This window comes from Heteronotia binoei, chromosome 4, assembly GCF_032191835.1.
Source record: "Heteronotia binoei isolate CCM8104 ecotype False Entrance Well chromosome 4, APGP_CSIRO_Hbin_v1, whole genome shotgun sequence".
NCBI classification, from domain to species: Eukaryota; Metazoa; Chordata; class Lepidosauria; order Squamata; family Gekkonidae; genus Heteronotia; species Heteronotia binoei.
This window is the reverse complement of record NC_083226.1, coordinates 103,117,029-103,139,414: the sequence shown is the minus strand read 5'-3', so window position 1 is coordinate 103,139,414 and position 22,386 is coordinate 103,117,029. Positions and strand designations below refer to the sequence as shown.

The 22,386-nt window shown below is 41.1% G+C and overlaps 1 protein-coding gene across 7 annotated transcripts in view; it reads right to left on the bottom strand.

Moving 5' to 3' along the window:
• Window positions 1-10,041: 10,041 nt before the first annotated feature.
• The window catches only part of MCC (MCC regulator of WNT signaling pathway), a 354,991-nt gene continuing 342,646 nt past the window's right edge, over window positions 10,042-22,386 (bottom strand). For all 7 annotated transcript variants that reach the window (XM_060235592.1, XM_060235594.1, XM_060235593.1 and 4 more), the window contains 2 exons: window positions 10,760-10,882; window positions 10,042-10,548 (listed from right to left, as the gene is read on the bottom strand). In XM_060235592.1, coding sequence (XP_060091575.1) covers window positions 10,368-10,548; window positions 10,760-10,882 — 304 coding nt within the window. In that variant the 3' untranslated portion in view covers window positions 10,042-10,367. The remainder of the gene's footprint in view (window positions 10,549-10,759; window positions 10,883-22,386) is intronic.

Sequence of the window (22,386 nt, the reverse complement as noted above, 5' to 3'; positions counted from 1 at the left end):
TTTGAGATCATCTGATTAGAAGGATCTTACTGCTTGTAAATGGGGCGTTGCAGCCTCTCTTTGCCACACCTAATTGAATTGTGAATATTGTTTATTTGGTCCTTAAGTCAAAATGACTTCTGTTAAAGTGACAAAGAATGAAAGCTCTGATCGTTGTATAGTTTTGGCAACTTTGGCATGTTTTTTATGGGTCATTAATTCTCTGGTATCCAATCAGCTTGCCTGTTGTTGACAGCTTTTGTATCTAGTACTTGAGCTTTTCAGAGAGAAAAATGGAAAAGGATAGGTTTGTTTATCCAAACCTTTTCAGGGATATTACAGACTGCCATTAGATTTACATTATTTTTCTGTGTTAATGTTAACAGTGATCTCTCTCTCCCCCCCCGTCCCCCCCCCCCCGTTCCCTACTTCCTGGAATGCAGCTATGGCAATGCAATGTCTTGAGAGATGTTGGGACTGTACTCCCAGGGTGAGTTGCCTTGGAAAAATGACATTTCCTAGGACACAGCTGCAACAGTTTTCCAGCTATTAAGGAAAAGAGACTCATTTGCAAGTAGGAAATCTTGGTGGGTCTTGAAGAATACGTGTGTATGTGTGCACCGGAGAGACACTGGTTCCCCCCCCCCCCAAAAAAAAGTATCACTGGGGTGGTAATAGGTTTTTCACATAACATTTGTTGTAGTAAGGACAGGAAGTTTGTGCCTTCTTATATTCTTTTTCCTTTTCATTTTTGCACCGTTTCTCTTCTAACCAGAAATAACAAGCTATTTGAATCCATTTTCCATTCCATTTCTTTGCCTGTACAGATTTTGTCTGGGCATACACAGCTAAGGAACATGGCATTCTTGTGTAAATTTCTGGTGCTCTGATCAAGTCTCCTTACAGTAGAATACAAATACATGACTGTCATGACAGTAACTGTGAAGGCATTCTTACCCATGATTGAAACTTAGGTATGTTTTTAAACATATGTAACTTCTTTTTCAAGAAGGGAAAGATAATTGGCCTGCAAATGATGATTTTTAGAATCCACACATAAATAGGTTTCAACAGAATTGCCAGGATCAAACAAATGTTTTTCCTTAAGCAGCAGAACCCCGTAACATACATCAAACAACTGCTTTAAAAACTCAGGTATACATCAAAAGTAGTTCAGTGGCATGGGAACTGATGCTGTTTTAAGTGTTTATGATCTGGTTAGTTTAGTCTTTTATTTTAAGGAACTCTAGTACTCTGTGGAATAAAGTAGAAAAACTGGACTTCTAAAATAAAAGGAAGTTGTGCGTGGGTTTTTGTTTAGAAACTGGATAAACTCCAATTGTTTCTAAGGAGGTAGAAGACAAAATGAGCAATTCAATAATTGTATATAAAAAACCATTTGTATTTGTTCAGTTTGAAAATAATTATAAAGTTCTGTTTTCTCAGTTGAAAAAGCTGTTAAAAGGACTACTGTTAAAACATGGAAAATGTTGTGGTTAATGACATTTTGATCACATTAAGAATAAATGTTACAATTTTGTTGTTCAGTCGCACAGTCGAGTGCGACTCTTTGCGACCCCATGGACAAAGTCATGCCAGGCACTCCTGTCTTCTACCATCCTCCAAAGTCTGCTCAAATTTTTGTTAGTTACATCAGTAACGCTGTCCAGCCATCTCAGTTTTGTCCAGCCATCTCATCTTTTGCCATCCCCTTCTTTTGCCTTGTCTTTCCCAGCATCAGGGTCTTCTGCAGTGAGAAGCTGCAATAGAAGCGCATTTGTGGCAATAGAAGTGCATTTTTCTTCAGCTGCAAATATTTTATAGACAGGATTGATGTATGTATACTTACAGTATTTGAATACCAGCATGTTAGTTTATTTTCTAGACAGCTTTAATTGAACTATTCAGTAAAAAACTTTGTTTTTAGCTTAAATATTTCCATTTAATAGTTTTAGACCCTGTTTCTTTATGCAGTCTATAAGAGAGATAGTTATTCACTACTGCTGTTGTGAAAATCAGCCTAGCTGCAAATAAAGGTTGGCTTTGGTAGGGCAATGTGATCTGAAATGCATTCATAAACAGGGAGTTCACTTTATAATTCATATGGTTTCAATAGTGTTCTAATTTAAATCATCAGTTAAGTTTGGAGAGGAAATACCAGTCTGAATATCAGCTGTCTTTATTGACAAGTTTAATCTCAAAGGGCGGTGGGGAGGGGAATAGAAAATATCCAGTATTCTCTCATTTTGTTTCTAAGTTGGGCAAAATAGGTACAGTAGCACTTTAAGGATGAACACAATTTGTGGTAGGGTATGAATAACTGCTGACTTCTTCAGATACAGCTAGAATGTGAGTCCCATCTTTCCTCTATATTGGAAAGTCAAGTGATTTGATGTCTAATGACATTAGCAGGCAACTGACAACAGCAGGTGTGATTTGCAGACAGGTAGTAGATGTGGAGAAATTTGCATTGGTAATAGCATAGGAAACTTAGGGAAGAACTGAGATCTAGGTTCCCTGTCTCATTACCAATACTGATTTGTCCATGCTTTCCCAATATACAGAAAAGATGGACTTACATTCTAGCTGTATCTGAAGAAGTCAGCAGTGACTCATGAAAGTTCATACCTTGCCACAAATTGTGTTAGTCTTTAAGGTGCCACTGGACTCTTTTCTGCTGCGGACAAACATGGTTATCCATCTTGATCTGTCTTAAAAATAGGTACTGTTTCTCAAATGAGTTTTGAGTAAGCAAAACTGGTGATATTGGCCTATAAAGTATATCTGCTTATTCTAATCAGATGAGTTTGTGCATGTGTATGCTTTCAACTGTTTGGACACTGAAGCACTGTTTGCCTGATTATGTTAATACTACTTTTGTATTTTATAAAGAACACCATACTACTAAGATTAAAATGTGTGGCTTCTGTATGAGTGCAATAATGTGACCTGTGATGACAGTGTTGACTGCTGGGACCATAAGTAATACTGCAGCCAGCATTCAGCAGTCAGAGGCTAGATGGCCACCTGACAGCAATTCTGATTCTGTGAACTTAGGCAGATCCTGAGAGAGAGGGCAGGAAGGGGGGCATCAGTGCTGTGGTGTTGTGGTTTTTTACCATCTTCTGAGTGTGGAGCAGGTGTCACTGGGGGTGTGTGTGTGAGGGGAGAAGTATTTGTGAATTTCCTGCACTTTACAGGGGGTTGGACTAGATGACCCTGGAGGTCCCTTCCAACTATTATTCTATTGCCTTTAGGGGGTGAAAGTATCTAACTTGTCAACAGAAAGCAATTCCCTGAGTATTCATGGATAAAAAATAGAATTAAATTTGAAACCCATTAAGAGTGAGAACATAGGCCAACTATGTTATGCAATGAACTGTTATGTGATCAGTATGTTTGAGCTTCTGTGCATTCATATATTAAACTGGGAACTTCATGCTGTGCAGTTCATGGCATTAAAATGGTTAATTTTCACATGTATTTTTTCCTGTAAACAAACAAGACATTTTCTTGTACAGTAGGAAATATGTGCACAGAATAGTATAATCAAGGAAAACATTTTCCTGTCCTCAAATCAGAGCTGAATAGGACCAGACCTCTCTATAACATAGTTTTCTACCCTGAGATTTTGGGGATTTGCTAAAGGGGAAAAAAATACAAAGTTGGCACAGTGACATTTTAGCATTAGAAATTTATTCAGAATATAAGACCATTTGTAAAAGTATTATAAATGCCTCTGTATAAATAAATGCAGTTTGTACAATTCTATATCAAATAAACACAAATAGCAATTTTACAGCAGCTAAGGACCTAAAGCAATTGGAAAAAATGAAAATGGAAGTTCTCAGTGAAAAATTCTACTATATACAGTAGAACAATACTGACATTTAATGCAAAAATAATCATATGTTCTTTGTAAATAATAATAATACATTCAAGCTGGTGTAAAAAGGTCTGTATACCTTAACTGGAAAAGTAACAGGTTTAGAATAGGTTCCATGCAATGTCCAACAAACTCAACAACTTCTAGAAACCTGTTCTAATAATACAACATAACATATCACACTTAAAGACTACGACTGAATGAATAATTGTCATCAAAATGAAACTTTTCCGCTTAACACAATGGAATAGACAGTTTTAAAAGCTTTTCATTGCAGAGGAAGCAAGACACCAAGTTTCCTCAAGGTAATAGTCTACTTCTCCATCTGGCTAGTGACTGACTGCTTCAGGACTGAGATGGTTTTGAAACGCTTGCATAACTGAGGGTGGTGTATAGTTTTCTTCTTTTGGTATTTGACTCTACATAACCATTTTGAATCTCAGTAACCTATTTGTCCTGAAATCTAGAGCAAACTATGCCGAAGTCACTTTTCTGTTATTACATCTCCTCCTGAGGGCAGTGACCACTTCTAATTGCTACAACTATATATGACTAAAACAGTGACCCTCCCCAAGTGACAAATGTAATGAATCACCCCTCTGCTCTTGGCCGTAAAGGATCACCTGGTTGTTTTTTGCATGTAACACACTCTAAAAAGGTGTATTTTGCAATCTGTATTACAGTTTTACATTAGCATTCTTACAACATTGTACTAAAAAGCTAAACAGTGGCTCCGCTTGCAGTGTGTCCCTCTCCAAATCACACATATTCGGGGAAGTAACCACCCCACCCTCCCTGATAACTCCAACACGAGAGATCTGCACTGGCAGAATAAGACATTGCTGGCTAATTAAACAATGCTACACTTGCAATTTGTGTCCCCAAAAGATGGAAATGCACAGAATTTGCTTGGAAACCAACCTGTGTTCCTTCAAATATGGCTCTGGCTAGACCAGGGCAATCTGTTTCTCTTGATCCTTTTATAAAAAATGCATGCACTTCCTTCACAATGCAGATATATTTTTCTTACTGAATTTGGCCTACTACTGGAAAAGAAGAAAGCACCATCAGGCAAAAAAGCTGCCTCCTTTGGTCTGCTTAAAGTTTTCTTAGTGGTTTTTACCTTCTGTATTAGTAGAATCCAGTCAACTCTAAGAAATGTTTAAATCCCTTTTTCACTTGGGGTTCCTGCGTATTGTGTAAAAGGCTAGCAGGGCTACACAACAGGTGGCATGGTGCAAGTACCATCTAATTCATCAGACCCAGGTGGAAATGCTCGGTAAATCCCTTTACAATACATGGAAATTATTTTCCATGGCAGCTGCAGCAATTTTTAAGCAAGCCTAAAGTTTTCCCTTGAGGATGTATTGTGTGATTTTATAAGTTGTACAATTTTGCTGGAAACCCTAGGCATGTTTACAAATCCTTTTGAAAAACAAACATAGTTCAAACTTCAATAGCTTCTGCATTCATTCAGTGTTGGTAGTAGTAATAATACACTGAAATTTCCTTAGCCCCCTACCTAGTTTATATAAAAGTTAAAGGCAAGGTCCCATGCTGCTGTTTACTGATTTTAAAAAAAGTGCTTTGGTTTTCACTAGTGAAGTAGTATGTTGCTTTTAGTTCTTGGAACTAAACAAAAAATTTTATAATTTTAGCAGTAGGTGAGAAATGCTTGTATGAAAGGAGAGAGAGAGAAATAACTACACCCTCCCTCCCCACAGTGATAATTATTGTAGAGACAGTTTGCCCATTATGCTATCTGGCTCTTTTATTTTAGTCTGGGCACAGACCAGGCAGTTCACTTACCCTCCAGTGGGCACTGGCACTCGAAGTCATTCCAAGAGCTTCCCTTTACAACTGCCAGTGAGTGAGGCTGTGGTAAGGCAGACACAATAGCTGCACCTTCATTCTGGCCCAGGAAGTGTTGGTACCTGGATGTGATGGTCATGAAATCCTGCCCACTGTCAGTCATACTGGATCTTCTCTTCCAGAGCCATTGTTCCACCCATATGCTACAGGACTGCACATGCTTGCCTGGAGGTTGAGCAGCTACGCCCACAAGCAGGAAGATGTAGTCCAGATAATCATGACCTTTCTTCAGCCTACCTACCACTATTATCTATGAAATGACATGGAAAGGTTTTTAGAGATACTGCAGATGCAAGGAAATTCCTTCTCGCTTGGGCTTTAACTGTAGATACTGTGGCCTTTCTTTCGTCAGGACTGTACAAGCCCTAGCCCTGGAACAATACTTTATGAAGAGCCAGGTGGTTTTCCATTTCTTGCAATTCATACATTAAACAATTTCTAAAAGGAGGCTTCATGATTTTTCCTTTCCTTTCCCCTATAGATTGAGACGTCCTACAGACTTGTAAGACCCTTTTAAGGGTGGGTGTGTTAAATGGAGCTTTTTATCCTCAATTTCCCCCAGCATAAAGATAAAATTACTTGGCAAAATATGTGCCTTATAAAGGCAGTATAACCTTGGTTTCTGGTACACATTAATTTTAGGAGCCATAATGCTGGCACAGAACTTCAAGCAATCAATGAAATAATGTGCCATGCAAACTAGTATCCTGGCAAACTTGTCAAGTCCTTCTATAAGCTTTTTGGAAACAAAGAATTTCAGAAAGGCAAAATCCCAAGGAGGCTTTTCTAAGGATGGGGGAGAATGAATTTTCTGCAAGGTGCATTCACCTGTCTCTTAGGAACCTCATCTTTCTTGTCTACACGTGGCACATATATAGAGACAGCCTTGATAATGAGTACAGAATTTCTTGATCAAATGACTTGAATGTTTTGGGCTGAACTGGGTAAACAACCTTAGAACAGAGAATATTGTTAATGAATGCTGAGAAGCTACTAGGAGTTGTGACTACATAGCTTTAGAAAATACTTCATAGGTGTCTTGGGGTTTTGAACCAGTATTATATTTGAGAGTCAGGGTGACTAAATCATCTAATAGAATGACTGAAGGTGCTTTAAACACAACAACATGAAAGTAATTGAGTTTGCACAACCTCCATTGTAGGAAGGGGATCATATTCCTTCCTTGATAGGAATTTACGGTTCTAAGAACTCTCTCTTTCTGAAGGCATCTTGGGGAAGGTGACAATGGGCAGCAAGATCTAGGTTACCTGTGCAGTTGGGTGTGAAGATTCCCCCCTCCCCCGTATTCATATGAAGGTTTTGTGGATGTGCCTTGAATCAAGAGATGAACAACTAAGAATTGGAAGGAGAAGCCAAGATGATTAATTTGTATATCCAGTGACTATCTGGGTTCCTAGATGGGACTGCCACTATCTGTGACTGCTTCTTCCATAGTACTTGGACCAGAATTGGATTGTGCCCCTTTCTCCTCTGCTTGTATAGCTTACACTTTAGAAACAGCTACTTAAGCATCATGGATGATGACTGGGTTTATCTAAGAGATTCTTGACTGAATGGTAAACAGCTGAGGTCCCCACTATTGCTTTCACTATAGTGTGTCCACCATGGCCAAGCATGTCGGTCTAGTTGGAGAAATGGGCTCTGAGTACAAGATGGCTGCCATACTTGATATAAAAGTGGCACTGCCCCTTTCCACATTAAGTGATCTATTGCAGGTTTCCATGATGCAACACAGTTTTCCCTTTCCCCAACATCAATTACTGTGTTCTATTCCTAGTGCAGATTCAGAGGAAATTGGCGCAGCTAAAGACAGTAAGGAAGGAGACAAGGAAAACACTGCTGGAAAATGTATCAGATAGTAAGCTTGCTCCTTAAAATAACCTCCTTTAGTGGCAAAAGTGAAAAAAAATCTAACTAAAATCCTGAGCTAAAATCTGGATGCTGAAAATAATCCAGCTGTGTTAGAATACCAGACTGAGAAGATAACCCCTTTAGGTGGAATGAAATTGTTGGGTGGCCTAAAAAAAGAGAGGAGCAAATCACTGTATGATCTCTTACTGACTGAGAATAAGAATGGAATAGTAATTTTTGCCAAATGAAATCACAAAATACTACAGCATAAATAAAAAAGCAGCAGTATGTTCTTTTTGGTTCAGCTCAGACAGTAGGTAATGCGAAAGGACATATGTTGAATTTTAGGATCGGAAGGAATGAACAAGCAGTAAAAGATCCATAATTGTCTTACAGATTGCCACCCAGATAAAGGATATTGAAAGTAGCAACATATGAGAAATCTCCACCTCTGTACTCTTCCTCCATTAGGAGTTAATTTCCCTTCCTCAAGACTCACTTATTCTGACATTTAAAGAAACACAAAACATTAATTGTCTAGTAGAGATTTGCTAGAAGATAACTAGTTCGTTTGAATGATGCGCAGAAGATGACTAACAGAAGTTGGAGCTTAATTTGCCTGTTTTGGTAGATTTTACCACAAGAGTAACTGTTTTATCTGCGAATGAGGATCCAGCAAAAAGGAACAGGACAGATCAGGTCTGATGGAGACCTAAACATACGCATCTTGTTTAATTTTTCTATATTTACTTAAAATGTGTACAATTCTTGAAAACTAAATATTAAACCATGAGCAACCGTGTAACTGAAGTAGCTGAAAGACACTGAACTCCCAGACCCCAGAAATCTCCCAGACAACTAGTGTTACCTGCACCTTTTATCCTAAATTTGAATATACAATAAGATGCTTCAGCATAATGGGAATAGAAACAACAGCTGAAGTCCAAAACCAGAAAAGCACCTCAACTCAGTTACAGGCTGACCAGAAAAGCACCTCATCTCAGTTACAGTTAATATATATAGGAACAGCAGCAGACTTTAGGAAGCCATCCTGTTGAGACAGCTGAATTTATTGCAAGTGCTTACACAATCACAGTGCAAGGAAATAATAACTAGCTCTAAAAGCAAGGCACCACTGAGCTGCATGTGCCATGACAGAAATTCCACTCCCTTAATATGTAGATTAACCCAACACTTGTTCTGTAGCATAGCACTACTGATACACCACCTGAGAATTTTTGCCACATTTATGCTTATTGGGGAAAATAAGAACCAAGTTCTCATTAACAAAAACATTCAGGCTTCTTAAGTATTTTATATGATATGATAAGTTCTACAGGGCTGAGAAGACAGTACCACATGAGTTCCCTTGGAAGTGACTTTCCACACACAGCTTTAAAAAAAAACATTTCTAAGGGAGCAAATCTACATTCATCCGAACAGGCACATTTCTTAAAACCAAGGACATTTTCAGCCGAAAGGCATTATCAAGCTGAACTGTGACCTTTAACCACTTGACTGCTTTCATATTGCACAGCAGTGACCTAGTCCACTTTAGGGAAATCTTGGCCAAAACATATTTTTCAGCACTAATCTTGGTGAGAGCACAGACAAGCCATCTGGTGAAAAATGCTGTTCTGTGATTTAATCTTGCTGCAGTGTCCTTTGCTGTAAAATGTGTAACTACAGCAACTTTATTCAGAAGATGCGTACATCAGAGAAAAAGCACCAACTCAGGTAGGGGGAGTGGCATGGCTAGAGATTCTTGTAGATACTGTTGCTGGGCTGCCTGTGCTGATCCTGCCAGTGCATCTGGCTTAGCAGGGGGCTGCCACAGCTGCATATACTGTATTGGGCAGTGATCCAGCACAATTTACTTAAAAAGGCCTCAGTCTTAAAGTACCTTTGTATTATTACCTTCCTTTTGAAACAGAGGTTGGAGGGAACTATATGACCATATAGCCATTTACTTGGAGGCATTAACTGCATGCACAGCAAGATGCCTGCAAGCCTCAGCCATGTTGCAATGCTTGATGCTCACTGGATGAGGAGAGGGTGCTACAAATGTCTGGCTACCCGTTCTCATTCTAGAGAACTGGGATGAACAGCAGAAGGAGTCAAGGAAAACCATTCCCACCATTGTTTCCTCTAAGCTGCAGAGTCTTGTGAGCAAAAATTCTACTTTGTGAGCTACTGACGTTAAAGTTGTGAGCTACTGGCATAAAAACTGTGAGCTACTGCATGAATTATTGTGCTCTGGGCTCATCCTTTCTGAGCTAAGACAAAAATCTGTGAGCTAGCTCATGCTAACTCAGTTTAGAGGGAACACTGATTCTCACCCTATGAAAAGTAGAGGGTGGAGGGAGGGGGGTTGTGTTTCAAGGTTTCCCTCAAAAATACAGTGGAAAAGAACATTTTATGAACGTGTTCTTGCTGTCACCCATAAAGAAAAAGGGATCTTTTAATGGTGTGAATAAAATAATTACATAGTATCTAGATAAAGAGATAAATTTACTAACAGGCACTGTCTGATTATGGGAAACCATTAAAAAAAAAGCTTTCCTTTCCTTTTAGATTCTTGCTTATGGCTGGACATCTTTGAAGCAAGGGCCTCTCTTGAGACTTGCTGACTTCCAGTTTGTTTCATATTCCTTTCTGGGTTCAGGACCTAAATCAGTCCTGCAAGGAGACAGGTTTGCAATGGCACATGGATCCCTTACAGAACAAAACAAAAACAACAAAAAAACTTTCACTCTGCTTAAAGTGATGTTTCATTGGTATGGGGTCTTGAGTTCTCTTCTTCTAGCAATGCAATTCTTTGTTTGAGCATTCTCACTTGTGTTTCATGCCTTTCAACCATAGCCATCATTTGAGACTCCAGTTTCTTCAACTTGTTTTGATGCTTCTTCTTTGCTTTCTCATAGGCAGCCACAAGGTTACTGTGGGGGGGGCGGGGGGGAGAAACAGAAATAAAGGATCATTAGAGCATGTCTAAAAAGTATCCTAGCAGTAGATTTTTGTCACAAAACTCTGAGCATCCTTCTATCCCAGACAATCATGCAGTGCTTAATGTAGAAAATATTCTTGAGTGATTCTCTGGCACAAAGGCTGTCAGAAGAATTAGCTCAATGCAGCACAAGGCGCTCTTACCTGTTTGCTCTTTTCAAGTCATTAACAAACTCTGCAGACTGCTGGTGCCGGATTTCACTGCTCTTTGTCAGTCTCTCTAAGGCACTCACCAATTCCTGCACTCTGGCTTTCAGTTTCTTTTCTCTGCATGAGGACAGAAAGCAAAAGACAGATATTTACATCCCATGTAAAGCTAAAACAACAAGCAATCTTATCCAGTGGTGTGTGAATTAGTTGGAAGTTATAGGACTTCTTCCATGCATTCCAGGAACACAAGAACCACAAGCACACTTGTTTTTTCCACACATGCCTTAACCCAGTTTCTGGAGAATTGAGGCTACATGTGGAGGGGTGACAGTGTGAATTCCTTCTGGGTTATCTCATGGCACTTATTTACTGAAATCTTTATGTCCTGATGTTTTTCTTGCCCCATAGTGGCACAGAACAGAACAGTGCTGCAGTGGCACCCAGACTACCCATCTTCTGAAATTATCAAGAGCAAAGTGAAATTCACAAGCAGACTTCCTGTATATAGAACATGAGCAATCTTGTGGTGGTTTAAGTAGGAAAATGGCAAGAAACCACCACTGCCCCAAATAATAAAAACTCTGGTAAAGGTGAAGTTGCTTCATGTGTGGTGGTATATAACTTCAACGTAGGAAAAAAGCAGATATGCAGCCCTAAGCAACTAATGCTTATGCTTAGGTTGGATGGACATGGAAACGGAGAAAAGCATTCCCTTTTTAATTGAAAACCAAGATCATAAGATGCGGCAAGATAAGCAATTGTGCTGCAGAAAGTCTATGTGAATGCACAATACTGCTGCCAAGAAGCTGAGAACAGAAGTATCTGCCAGCAAAATTTGACACTGACCCTTACACTGCACTGTAAAACATGAGCCGCTTCTGAGATGTTTTCGTTAGACTGCAGTCCTCGACAGACCTGTGGGTGGCAATATTTTACAACACCAAAAGGAGTTGTCCAACATTCTGCTGGTTCAGCAGATTGCGTTCAGCAGCTAGAGACAGCTGTGAGTTTTTGAAAGATGTGTTGGAAATGCACTCAATTTTGTCATTAGCCAATTTACTGAATATGCACACTGAAGGCTCAAGACAGCATACAGTGGTTTAAAAATATACTTAATACATAGTTAAAGCTGATCCCACTTAAATCAAGAAAGAGTAGTCAGCGGCTTTCAGTTTGGGAGATAATAATGAAGCATAAGACTACCACTTTTACATGAAAGAATGCACCCAGGCCATTTAGCACTTCAATTGTTCTTCCTTAACACCATGTATGGAGGACAAAAAATGCCTACAAACAGCAAGATGCTAGCATAGGTCAAGATCCCATGCCCTCTTATTTGGATGCAAAGTCCAATAAAATCAACATGGTTTATTTCCAAATAAATGTTTCTAGAATTGGGTTTCCTCACCCTCTTGGAGAGGAGCAACAGGTAGAGTGGCTCAAGGATCTTGCGGGGGGGGGGGGCACAGTGGAAGGGCTTCTAGCCCCACTGGTGGACCTCTTGATGGTACTTTGTTTTTTTTGGCCACTGTGTGACACAGAGTGTTGGACTGGATGGGCCACTGGCCTGATCCAGCATGGCTTCTCTTATGTTCTTATGATCTACCCTGGGATGTTTAATATCTTTATAAATGATTTGAATGAAGGAATAGAGGGAATGCTTATTAAATTTCCAGATGATGCTAAATTAGAAGGGGTAGCATATATGGTAGAAGACAGAGTAAGGTAGAGGATGATCTTGACAGGCTGGAAATCTCAGCTAAAAATAAAATGAATTTTAATGGGGATAAATGCAAAGTTATGCATTTAGGTATCGTAGTAGAAGAAGACCATAGATTTATACCCCACCCTTCTCTCTGTATCAGTCTCAGAGCAGTTTGCAATCTCCTTTATCTTCTTCCCCCACAACAGACACCCTGTGAGGTGGGTGCTGAGAGAGCTCTCATAGCAGCTGCCCTTTCAAGGACAACTGCAAGAGCTATGGCTGACCCAAGGCCATTCCATCAGCTGCAAGTGGAGGAGTGGGGAATCAAACCCGGTTCTCCCAGATAAGAGTCTGCACACTTAACCACTACACCAAACTGACTCTCTAAAAATGGAATGCAAAATTAAAGGATGGGGGAAACTTGTATATGTGAAAAAGATCTAGGGGTCTTAGTGGACCATACACTGAACATGAGTCAGCAATGTGATGCAGTAGCAAATGCAATTTGGGGCTGTATCAACAGAAGTATAGTGTCCAGATCATGCCAAGTGATGGTACCATGTTACTCTGCTCTGGTTAGACCTCACCTAGAGTATTGCGTTCAGTTTTTGGCACCGCAATTTAAGGATACAAATAAGCTTCTCTGCCATTTCCCTGTCATCCTTTAGTAATCATTTTACCCCCTTGGTCATCCAAGCATTCCACTGTCTCACTGGCTGGTTTCCTGCTACTATTGTATTAGGATAAATTTGTCTTATTGTTCTTTTAAGTTTTTTGCAGTATGTTCCTCATAGTCCCTTTCTGCTTGTCTGATCACTGTCTTGCATTTTATTTGCCGAAGACTGGGCTCCCTTTTTATTTACCTCACTTGGACAAGCTTTCCACTGCTTAATGGAATCCTTCTTACCTTTACTGTTTCCATTACTTTGTTAACCATGCAGGCCTTTTTAAATACCTATTTTACCTTTCCTAACCTGTGGTATATATTTTATCTAAGCTTCTAGGAATGTAGTTTTAAATTGCCCCCAAGGTTCCTGAATGGATTTGACTCTCCTTACCATTCCTTTCACTGTCTTCTTCACAGGTTCCCTCATTTAAGAGCAGTTACTCCTTCTAAAGTTAAACGTGGTTGCGTTGGTCTTTTGGGGCAACTCCCTATTTACATGAATGTTAAACTTAATAGCATTATGGTCACTAGGGGTATATATTTGATATAAACTGAATCAAATAAGTACATGAAAAAGCCTTATCGGTATTTTTCAGCCTTTATATGGGCCAGCTATATTGCCGAGTTATGCTGCCACCACTGTGCAACTTGGAGAAGGCGAGATTCCCTTCACTTGTGGAGGCATGCCACATCTGGAAATATCAATATTTTCCATTACCAATGGACATGAAACTGAAAAGAGGCAAGTATTTTGTGCAGATCCTTAATGGTCATTGTTCCCAACTGGTGTTATCCTGTTTACATCTCTCACCAGGTGTTGGGCATTACTTTATTTTATTAGATTTGTATCCTGCCCTCCCTGCTGAAGCCCTCCCCGGACCAAGTCCGGGATTGCCTCCCCTCTTTTAAATTCTGTGATAATCAGCTCCATGCAATAAGCAAAGAACCTTCTTTGGGTAGGGAGAGGTTAAAGAGGGGCATAACTAAAAGGCATAGATCTCTGAATTCTGCAGATGGTATGTCCTTATCAGAAGTGCTCCACAAATTCTGCTATAATCTGTTTCAGGACATGGTTCTGATCTGCAACAGAGTCCCCAAGGCCCCCACTGTTTAACATACATGGTAATTAGGTCACAAAAGAAGTTAAGTGTGGAATAAATGGTGGCAGGAAGCTGTGAGCACAATGCTTGGGGAGGATGAATTGTTTTGCTTTAATACATTACTTGGGTTGACATCTGTGTGCAGACAGTGTAGGAGAATGGAAGATTTTACTGTTGCTTCATTACTATATGCTTGGCAGTACATTCACAGTACAGGCTAGCTTTTGGTTGCTATTCAGAATTAAACATTTCTTTTATTCAAGGTAGATCTCAGTTCAAAAGTTTACTGTGCCAAAGCAAGTGGCAAGATCAATACTAAAAGCACCTATTTAAGCAAAATTTGGTTTTGCAAATTCTCATATTTAAGCACCAGCCTTAGGTCAAACAGGTCTTAAGATCTGGGAAACACGTTTTTGCAGGAACACATGTAATTGATTTCATCCTAAAATCCAAAAGTAGAATGGAGTTTTATTGACAACCAAATGAGACAACAGAACTGAAGATATGCAAATAAATTCCCCCTTCTTTTGAAGTTAAAAGCAGCTTGGGGGGGGGCAAACTTATGCTCTCAATACCATAATCAATTGACTGCATCTACATTCAGACTTCTGTGTAATCACATGGCATTCCAAAGTGGTTTGACACCTTCTTTTCCTCTCCCGCAGTGTTTCTTATCCGATGCCATCCTCCTTTTCTCCCTTTTGTTTTTAAGGATTTGAGGATACTTTTTAAATGCATGATCAAATCTTCTGCCATCTCATCATGTTTGGTTATCAGGTGTTGAAATAACAGAAGAAACTCCAAATCAAAGCATTCAACACTGGTCCACAAATAAGTCTACCTTGCTGTGAAGGATAAAGATCAACATGACAGCTCTGTGACTGAAAATTATTGCTGGATCGACTTTAAAAAATTACAAAAGCAAATCAGTATGATCCAGCAAGCAGAGTACTAGAGTTCTCTCATCTGCAAGTCCTTGCCTGTCTATCAGCTTTTTAGCTACTGGTAAAATATAAGTAGGGTAATAATGATCAACTTCATCCTGTTCAGAAGATGGATGAGGCAGAGAAAGAGAGGGAAGTTTGTGCAAGTCTTGCCCTTTACAAAATGCTATATAGTACATTATACCAATAAAACAACAGACTGATCTCAGATAATGATTTCACACTTTTCATATGACACTGGCAGTTTACCTGTACTTCCAAGTTGCCATACCTTTTTTAGTATCTTTGCAGAATTGTCACAGAGAGCTAGCAGAACTGATGTTTCACATGGAAAAGCTGAAATCAGTTATTTCAGGTGGCCCCTAAAATGCAGTGACTTCTGGCCTAAGAAGACTGAGTGTAAGAAGACGACGACATTGGAATTATATTCCGTCCTCCACTCTGAATCTGAGTCTCAGAGCAGCTCACAATCTCCTTTATCTTCCTCCCCCACAACAGACACCCTGCGAGGTGGGTGGGGCTGAGAGGGCTCTAACAACAGCTGCCCTTTCAAGGACAACCTCTGCCAGAGCTATGGTTGTCCCAAGGACATTCCAGCAGGTGCAAGTGAAGGAGTTGGGAATCAAACCCGGTTCTCCCAGATAAGAGTCCGCGCACTTAACCACTACACCACACTGGCTCTCTTAGAGAGACGGTATTTCAGATAAATAAATGAAATATTAATAGTGCAGATCTGAACTGGGGAAATTGAGCTGAATACCTATTGTATTCCACTACAAAACTCCAGGATCATCCAGCATTAAATGCATTTAAAAATCAATATGGACATTCACACTAGCAAAACTGTATGAGGGGGCAGTGAAGTAGGGAAGGGGAGAAGCAGCATTCAAGGTCCCTCCAAGTCCTGTCTTCTTCAAGGGAGTAATAGAGATTTTAAATTCTTCCCTTTTTCTATTCATCCTTTATATATAAAAACCCTGTCATGGTGGCCAAATGGAGTTCTTCCATTGGTTTAGGGGTGCATTCCATGCACTCCATAAACAACTGGCCCATCATATGCTCAGTCAGCATCTCTGGTCTCATCACTGGCCCACACAGCCCCCTAGCACATGCAGCCTCCAAAGGCTGCTGAAATAGCCAGGGAGCCACCACTTTAATGCAACTAGCTGGCAAGGGAAGCCAGCATCTGTTTCAGCTGCAGGGTGGGTGGGAAAACATTGAGGGGTGGTGAGTGAATGCCAAGGGTTGGAGGGGGGTGGAAAGACAGCAAGGGTGGAGGATGAGTGAATGTCATGGATGGGGGGAGTAGTGGAGTGCCAAGGGTGCGGGGGTAGTTGAGAGGAAGAGGGGGTGGGGGGTAGTTGGAGGGGGTGAATTGGGTGATGGGAAGGAGTGAATGCCTTAACTTGGATGGCTGGGAAGGCAACAAGCATGGGGGACACTTGGCCAGAGTCTCTTTCCAGAACCCACTGTATTTTCCCCACAATGGGCCTTATTCCTAGTTTTTATATAAACCTAGAAATCTAAGATGTAACCATTCTATTAGGTCACCTTATCCTGTGTCTGTCAGTGCATGATTGTTTCCTATAGGACATTTATTTCATTTTCACAAATAGCTTTTTCTACTCAAGTAACTTTCATTTAGGAAAACCCCCCTCTCTATATATGCTTTGAAATATAGCAGATTTTACTCATGTCACATATTCAAAATGTAAAAAGCTGGTTCCAATTTAGCAAATGAAGTATTAGAAAACAGGTAGTTTGGGAAAGATCTTACAAAGTTTTCTGCTGTTGCTTCCAGTTGGCAACACTTCCCCTTATGCAGCCATCCAAGCCATCCATCCATCCATTTATTGTCCACCTTTCTCCACCCGGCTCAAGGCACAATTACAGAATATAAACCAATACAATCACCTGGATGGGATATGACATCCAAAAAACAATGCAATAGGACTGCAGAAATCTGAAACAGCTGAAACAAGGCATAAGCATGAACATTCACAGAGACAACCAAGCATTTGCATGGGGATGGCTCTCTGTGCTTTCCTCAGTCATCTCTTCACACCCACCATCTCCCCTGCCATTGGTAACAACTACATCACTATAATGTTAAAATACTATAGCAATCACTGTTTTAAAATAAGAGAAAAAAATTCTCCACAGTGATGCATACCAGTATGCAATCCTACCCTAAGATCTTATGGGAAAGATCACAGAAAAGCAGGTTTGGGTTGTAATAGTGTAAAGCAGGAAAACTCAAAAAGTAGATACTTGAATGATAATGTAATCTGGATATTCCCTCCTCCCCACAAATGAGCTCCAACTCGAGCAAAAGCTTCACATGGAAGCAATCTAACTACTGAAAAAGCACTGAAAGAAGTTAGGCAATTCACATGGGCAAAAAGCCACATGGCACAAGAAGCTGCAATGATGTAGACGGAATTGCGAAACATCTTGCCTCCCTCTTCTACTAGGCATGGAGTGGGGGGGCACTGAAGGTATAGGTATTTGTGAATTTCCTGCATTGTGCAGGGGGTTCAACTAGATGACCCTTGAGGACACTTCCGACTCTATGTTTCTATGGTTTTGTTAATTTAACTTCCTGTGCCAGTGGAAGCAGAAGAGTGATTTGGCCCATGTACCTTCATCACTACAGTATTGCAATGGCTATTCACTTTTACTTCATAGAGGTGCCTTGACCCCAGTCAGTCTTTCCTACAGGTCAGAGGGATGCTGAGGAAGATCTACTTCTACAAGCAGTGAATACCACTGTCTACACTTATTAAGAAACTAATATCTAAATCAAATGTGATACTGGCAAACATCTTTGAATTCAGGTGCTCCAATTACATATAAAAAGAGGGGATGGTCAGATTTGAAGAACAAAATAATAACTTGCAGAGATGGGCAATACCAGCTAAAGGCGAAAGACCTGCAGATGACTTTTAATGAACTATGGTATGCTATTATTATTGTTAAGTTTACAGCCAAATTAATTTTTCATTAGGACCATTTATTATTACTACAGTAAATATTTTGTAGTAATCTGGGGGATTATATAAAACTGGTAAGAGGAATGCTGATGATATAGTTCTAATAATCTCTGATTTATTAAATGTAATACTTGGTCTTTGTAAAGGTTGCCCAAAGCATATTACAGAAAAAGCCCAATTCACAACTTAGTTAAATATTTGGAAATATGCCAGCTTTTCCCCAAGGAAGATGATGAAACTGACTCATTTAAATACATTTACTGTTAAGACAGAATGAAAGCTGATAAAATGTCCCTACAAACATCCATTCTAATGACTCCTTTGGACCCCAATTTACTACTTTTTGCTAGTAAAAACCAACCCATGCAGTACATAAGAAATAATTGCTCTGAAAAGTAAATATATAGATTTGTACAAGTACATAGCAATTTCTCATTCGTTTTTCACCATTAACAGGCAAATATTTCATTGCACCTCCAAGCTAATATTTCCCTGACTAGCATGAATTGGTTTAATACAGACTGGCTGAGTTGTATCTATGTGCACTTTTGTAGTTTTAGAAGCTCAGGATGGTCTTAAATACAGAAGACTGTATGGCTAAAAGCAGACTTTAAATTTTGCAGTCAAAATGCCACTTTCCCATATCTCTATAAATGCCTATTCTTAAATTACACAAACATATATTATTTAGACCAAACTCAAGGCCCATGATTTGAATTTAAGTTGGAATTGATGACAAACTCTCTCAGATTTGTTCCAGATATTATCAAATAGCATTAACGTTAACTGCTTGTGCTGTGTCACTGTTAATGTTATTATGGTAGCATTACTGAATAAGAATGTTAAAAATTACATTAATTTGTAAATGAATAATTTTGAAAATAAAAATTATAAATGGAAAAAGCATAAAAGTTCTTTTAAAGTGCCTTTGTTTGTTCATCCTGCTTCATGTATGGGAACACAAAACAGCCTCACAGAGTCAGATTGGCATTCCATTTAGTACAACCACTTTTTCTAACAGTGCCAAGCTACAGTGGGCAGAGCCATAGATTGTTTGTACTTGCATTTGATAATCGCTCGTATAACATTGGGCTAAGATGGCTTCATCTCGAACTATAACAGGCAGCAGTGTTTGATACTGATTCATTTTTTTTATATAGCCAACCCCTAGTTTACATTATAACATCCTGTACCAAAAAAAATCCATGTATTTATTGGATGTTATAGAAATCCTTTTGTTCTTTATTCTGCAGGCCAGCATTTCCAATTTGCCGGGTCCCAACCCGGTACCGGGCCACAGATGCCTCAATACCGGGTCAAATTAAACTCCATGCCCTCCCTACTGCCACCGTTGCTCTCCCACCCACTCTCCCCGCTGCCGCTATTGCTCTCCCTGCTGCTGTCGCTCTCCTCGCTGCTGTTGCTCTCCCTGCCCCGCTCTCTCTGCCGCCGCCGCTATTGCTCTCCCTGCCACAGGCAGATGCTGCCCTTCCCTGCCGATCAGCGAGTAAAACTGCTGCAGTGGCTGCCGCCCCTCTCCTCCTGCAGCTCTGCCCCTGCCCCCCTGCCGCAGTGCCTCCTCCTCCCTCCTTCATACTTTTAAGGCCCAGGAAAGGGCCGGCAAAGTGCTGCTCTAGGCTCTTTAAAAGGCGACCCCCCCCGGTGATCAGCTGATTGGCGAGAAGACTGCGCAGAAGGCTGGCCGCTCGGCTCCTATGCCCCTCTGGCATGCTCACAACCAGCTGGGAGCAGCAGCAAGCGACCCGTAGAAAAAGTGGCGCCACCCTTGCCTCCTTGTCGCCAGCCTTCTGCATGGGTTTTCCTGCCGATAAGATGATCAAGGAGGGAGGTCACTTTTTAAAGAGTGAAGCGGCGCTTCACCAGCCCTTCTCTGAGCCATAAAAGTGTGAAGAAGGGAGGGAGGAGGAGGCACCACAGGGGGGCGAGGCACAGAGCCATAGAAGAAGGGAGGGGGCAGCAGCGTTTTACAGCTCCCCCACCAAAGATTTTTTGGCTACCGGCCTGCCTTGCACTGCTCTTCCCGCTGCTGCAGTCGCTCTTTCTGCTGCCCTCCCCGCCGCTGCAGTTGCTCCTCCCGCCCCGCTCTCCCTGCTGCCACCGTTGCTCTCCCTGTCCCAGGCAGATGCTGCCCTTCCCTGTCGATCAGCTGATTGGTCGGTAAAACTGCTGCAGTGGCTGCTGCCCCCTCCCCTCCTACAGCTCCGTGCCCGCCCCCCTGCCATGGTGCCTCCTTCTCCCTCCCTTCTTTACACTTTTAAGGCCCAGGGAAGGGCTGGTGAAGCGTTGCTCGGGGCTCTTTAAAAGGCGACCCCCCCCATGATCAGCTGATTGGTGGGAAGACTGCGCAGAAGGCTGGCCGCTCGGCTCCTGTGCCCCTCTGGTGTGCTCACAATCAGCGCTGGCGGCAGTAGCAGCAGTGAGCGACCTATGGAAAAAGTGGTGCCAACCTTGCCTTCTTGCTATTAGCGCTGATTGTGAGTGCGCCAGAGGGGCATAGGAGCTGAGTGGCCAGCCTTCTGCACAGGTTTTCCCACCAATCAGCTGATCACCGGGGGCAGGGGCTGTCACCTTTTAAAGAGTCTGGAGCAGCGCTTCATCGGCCCTTTCCTGGGCCTTAAAAGTGTGAATGAGGGAGAAGGAGGCGCCACGGGGGGGGGAGGGGTATGGAGCCACAGAAGAGGAGGGGAAGGGGGCAGCAGTGTTTTACAGCTGCCCCACCAAATTTTTTCTGGCTACCGGCCTGCCCTGCACTTCCCGCCACTGCTGTTGCTCTCCCTGCCCCGCTTTCCCCACTGTTGCTCTCCCCAGACTATGGGGGGGGGGAGTTTGGGAAACCCTGCTGTAAGCCACTTTACACGTGACAGAGTGACCTCTGCCACAATAAATTTATTAGTCTTAAAGGTGTCACAAGATTCTTTGTTACTGCAAACTTCTAGTTTCATTATATAAAATTCAAGCGTTGCCAAAGAAATACAGTTATGAATTCTCGCGCTATGGATAATTTTATAACTCATTATTATGGCCCACCCTTCAGTCATGATGCCTCTAAATCAGCATCCTGATCTTCTTAGAATTTTGCAGGAAAATGCAACAACCGCCTGGCAATTTCATGGTATTTCTCCTGGTTCCTAATACCCTTCTTGAGTTTGGAAAGCAGTTTGTTGAAGATGTAAAAAAATAACACTAAAGCACACAGTATTCAAAACATGGGAGCACAAAAGAATATACATTACAGCATTTTGAATATTGCTGCTTGAATTTTCAGTATCTTTTGATCCAAAGTAAAAAGCTTTTCAAAAAGCTAAGTGTACCATGTCTAGCAGCCGACATACTTTTTAACACATTCAGAAAAGCTGGTGAAACAATCATCCTCTTTACAGATGTCACCCAATAATCTCTCAGCAAGTGAGAGCCCTCCTTTACAAATGAATTGCCAGGCAAATATACCAACAAACTGAAAGATGGTTCAAGCTATCGCTCATGCTGCTCCTCAGCTGATCCCCCCTAGTGTCACCATCTTCCCTCTTCTGGCTGAGCAGAGCTAATGAAACACCACACCACAGAGTGCTCCAGACAGGAGGACATTGCGCCTCTTCTGCCTCTAGCATCTGGCTGCAGGGTGCTTCATTCATTTCCCCCAGCCGGAGATGGCAGCATTAGCCAGTGAGTGAAAGGGAAGAGGCAAAACTGCTAGGATTCTACCAGAGTTTGAATTGCTGTTATTCTCCACAGGCAGTTAATTTGCAAAGCTGTGCTCACTGTGTGGCTGCAGGTCATGCTTTGATCCCTCCGTTTATACAATCCACCTTCAGTCTGTTTTATTATAATTTGTCAGAGACAGCCGTTAGGCTGACAGACCTTCTGGATCCATGGGATATGGTCTGGTCCACACTCAATACTGTGATACATTATATTCTTGCTTCAGTATAAAATATCTATTGTATAGATCTTAATTAGTTTTGCTTCCTTTTACTCTTCGTTAATGCAAATTTTTCCTTTGCTCTCTCCATGACCCTTCTTTTGTCTCACATTCTTTGGATTGTGAATATATGGGCAAAAGGCTGCAAATTTTATTCCTATATAGCACAATGTATATTTAGATGTTTTTATACATAAAACAATAAATGACAGTTCAACAGAGTCAACAATGAGTTCTTTAAGACTTCTTGGGTGAATATTATCTGGCCCTGG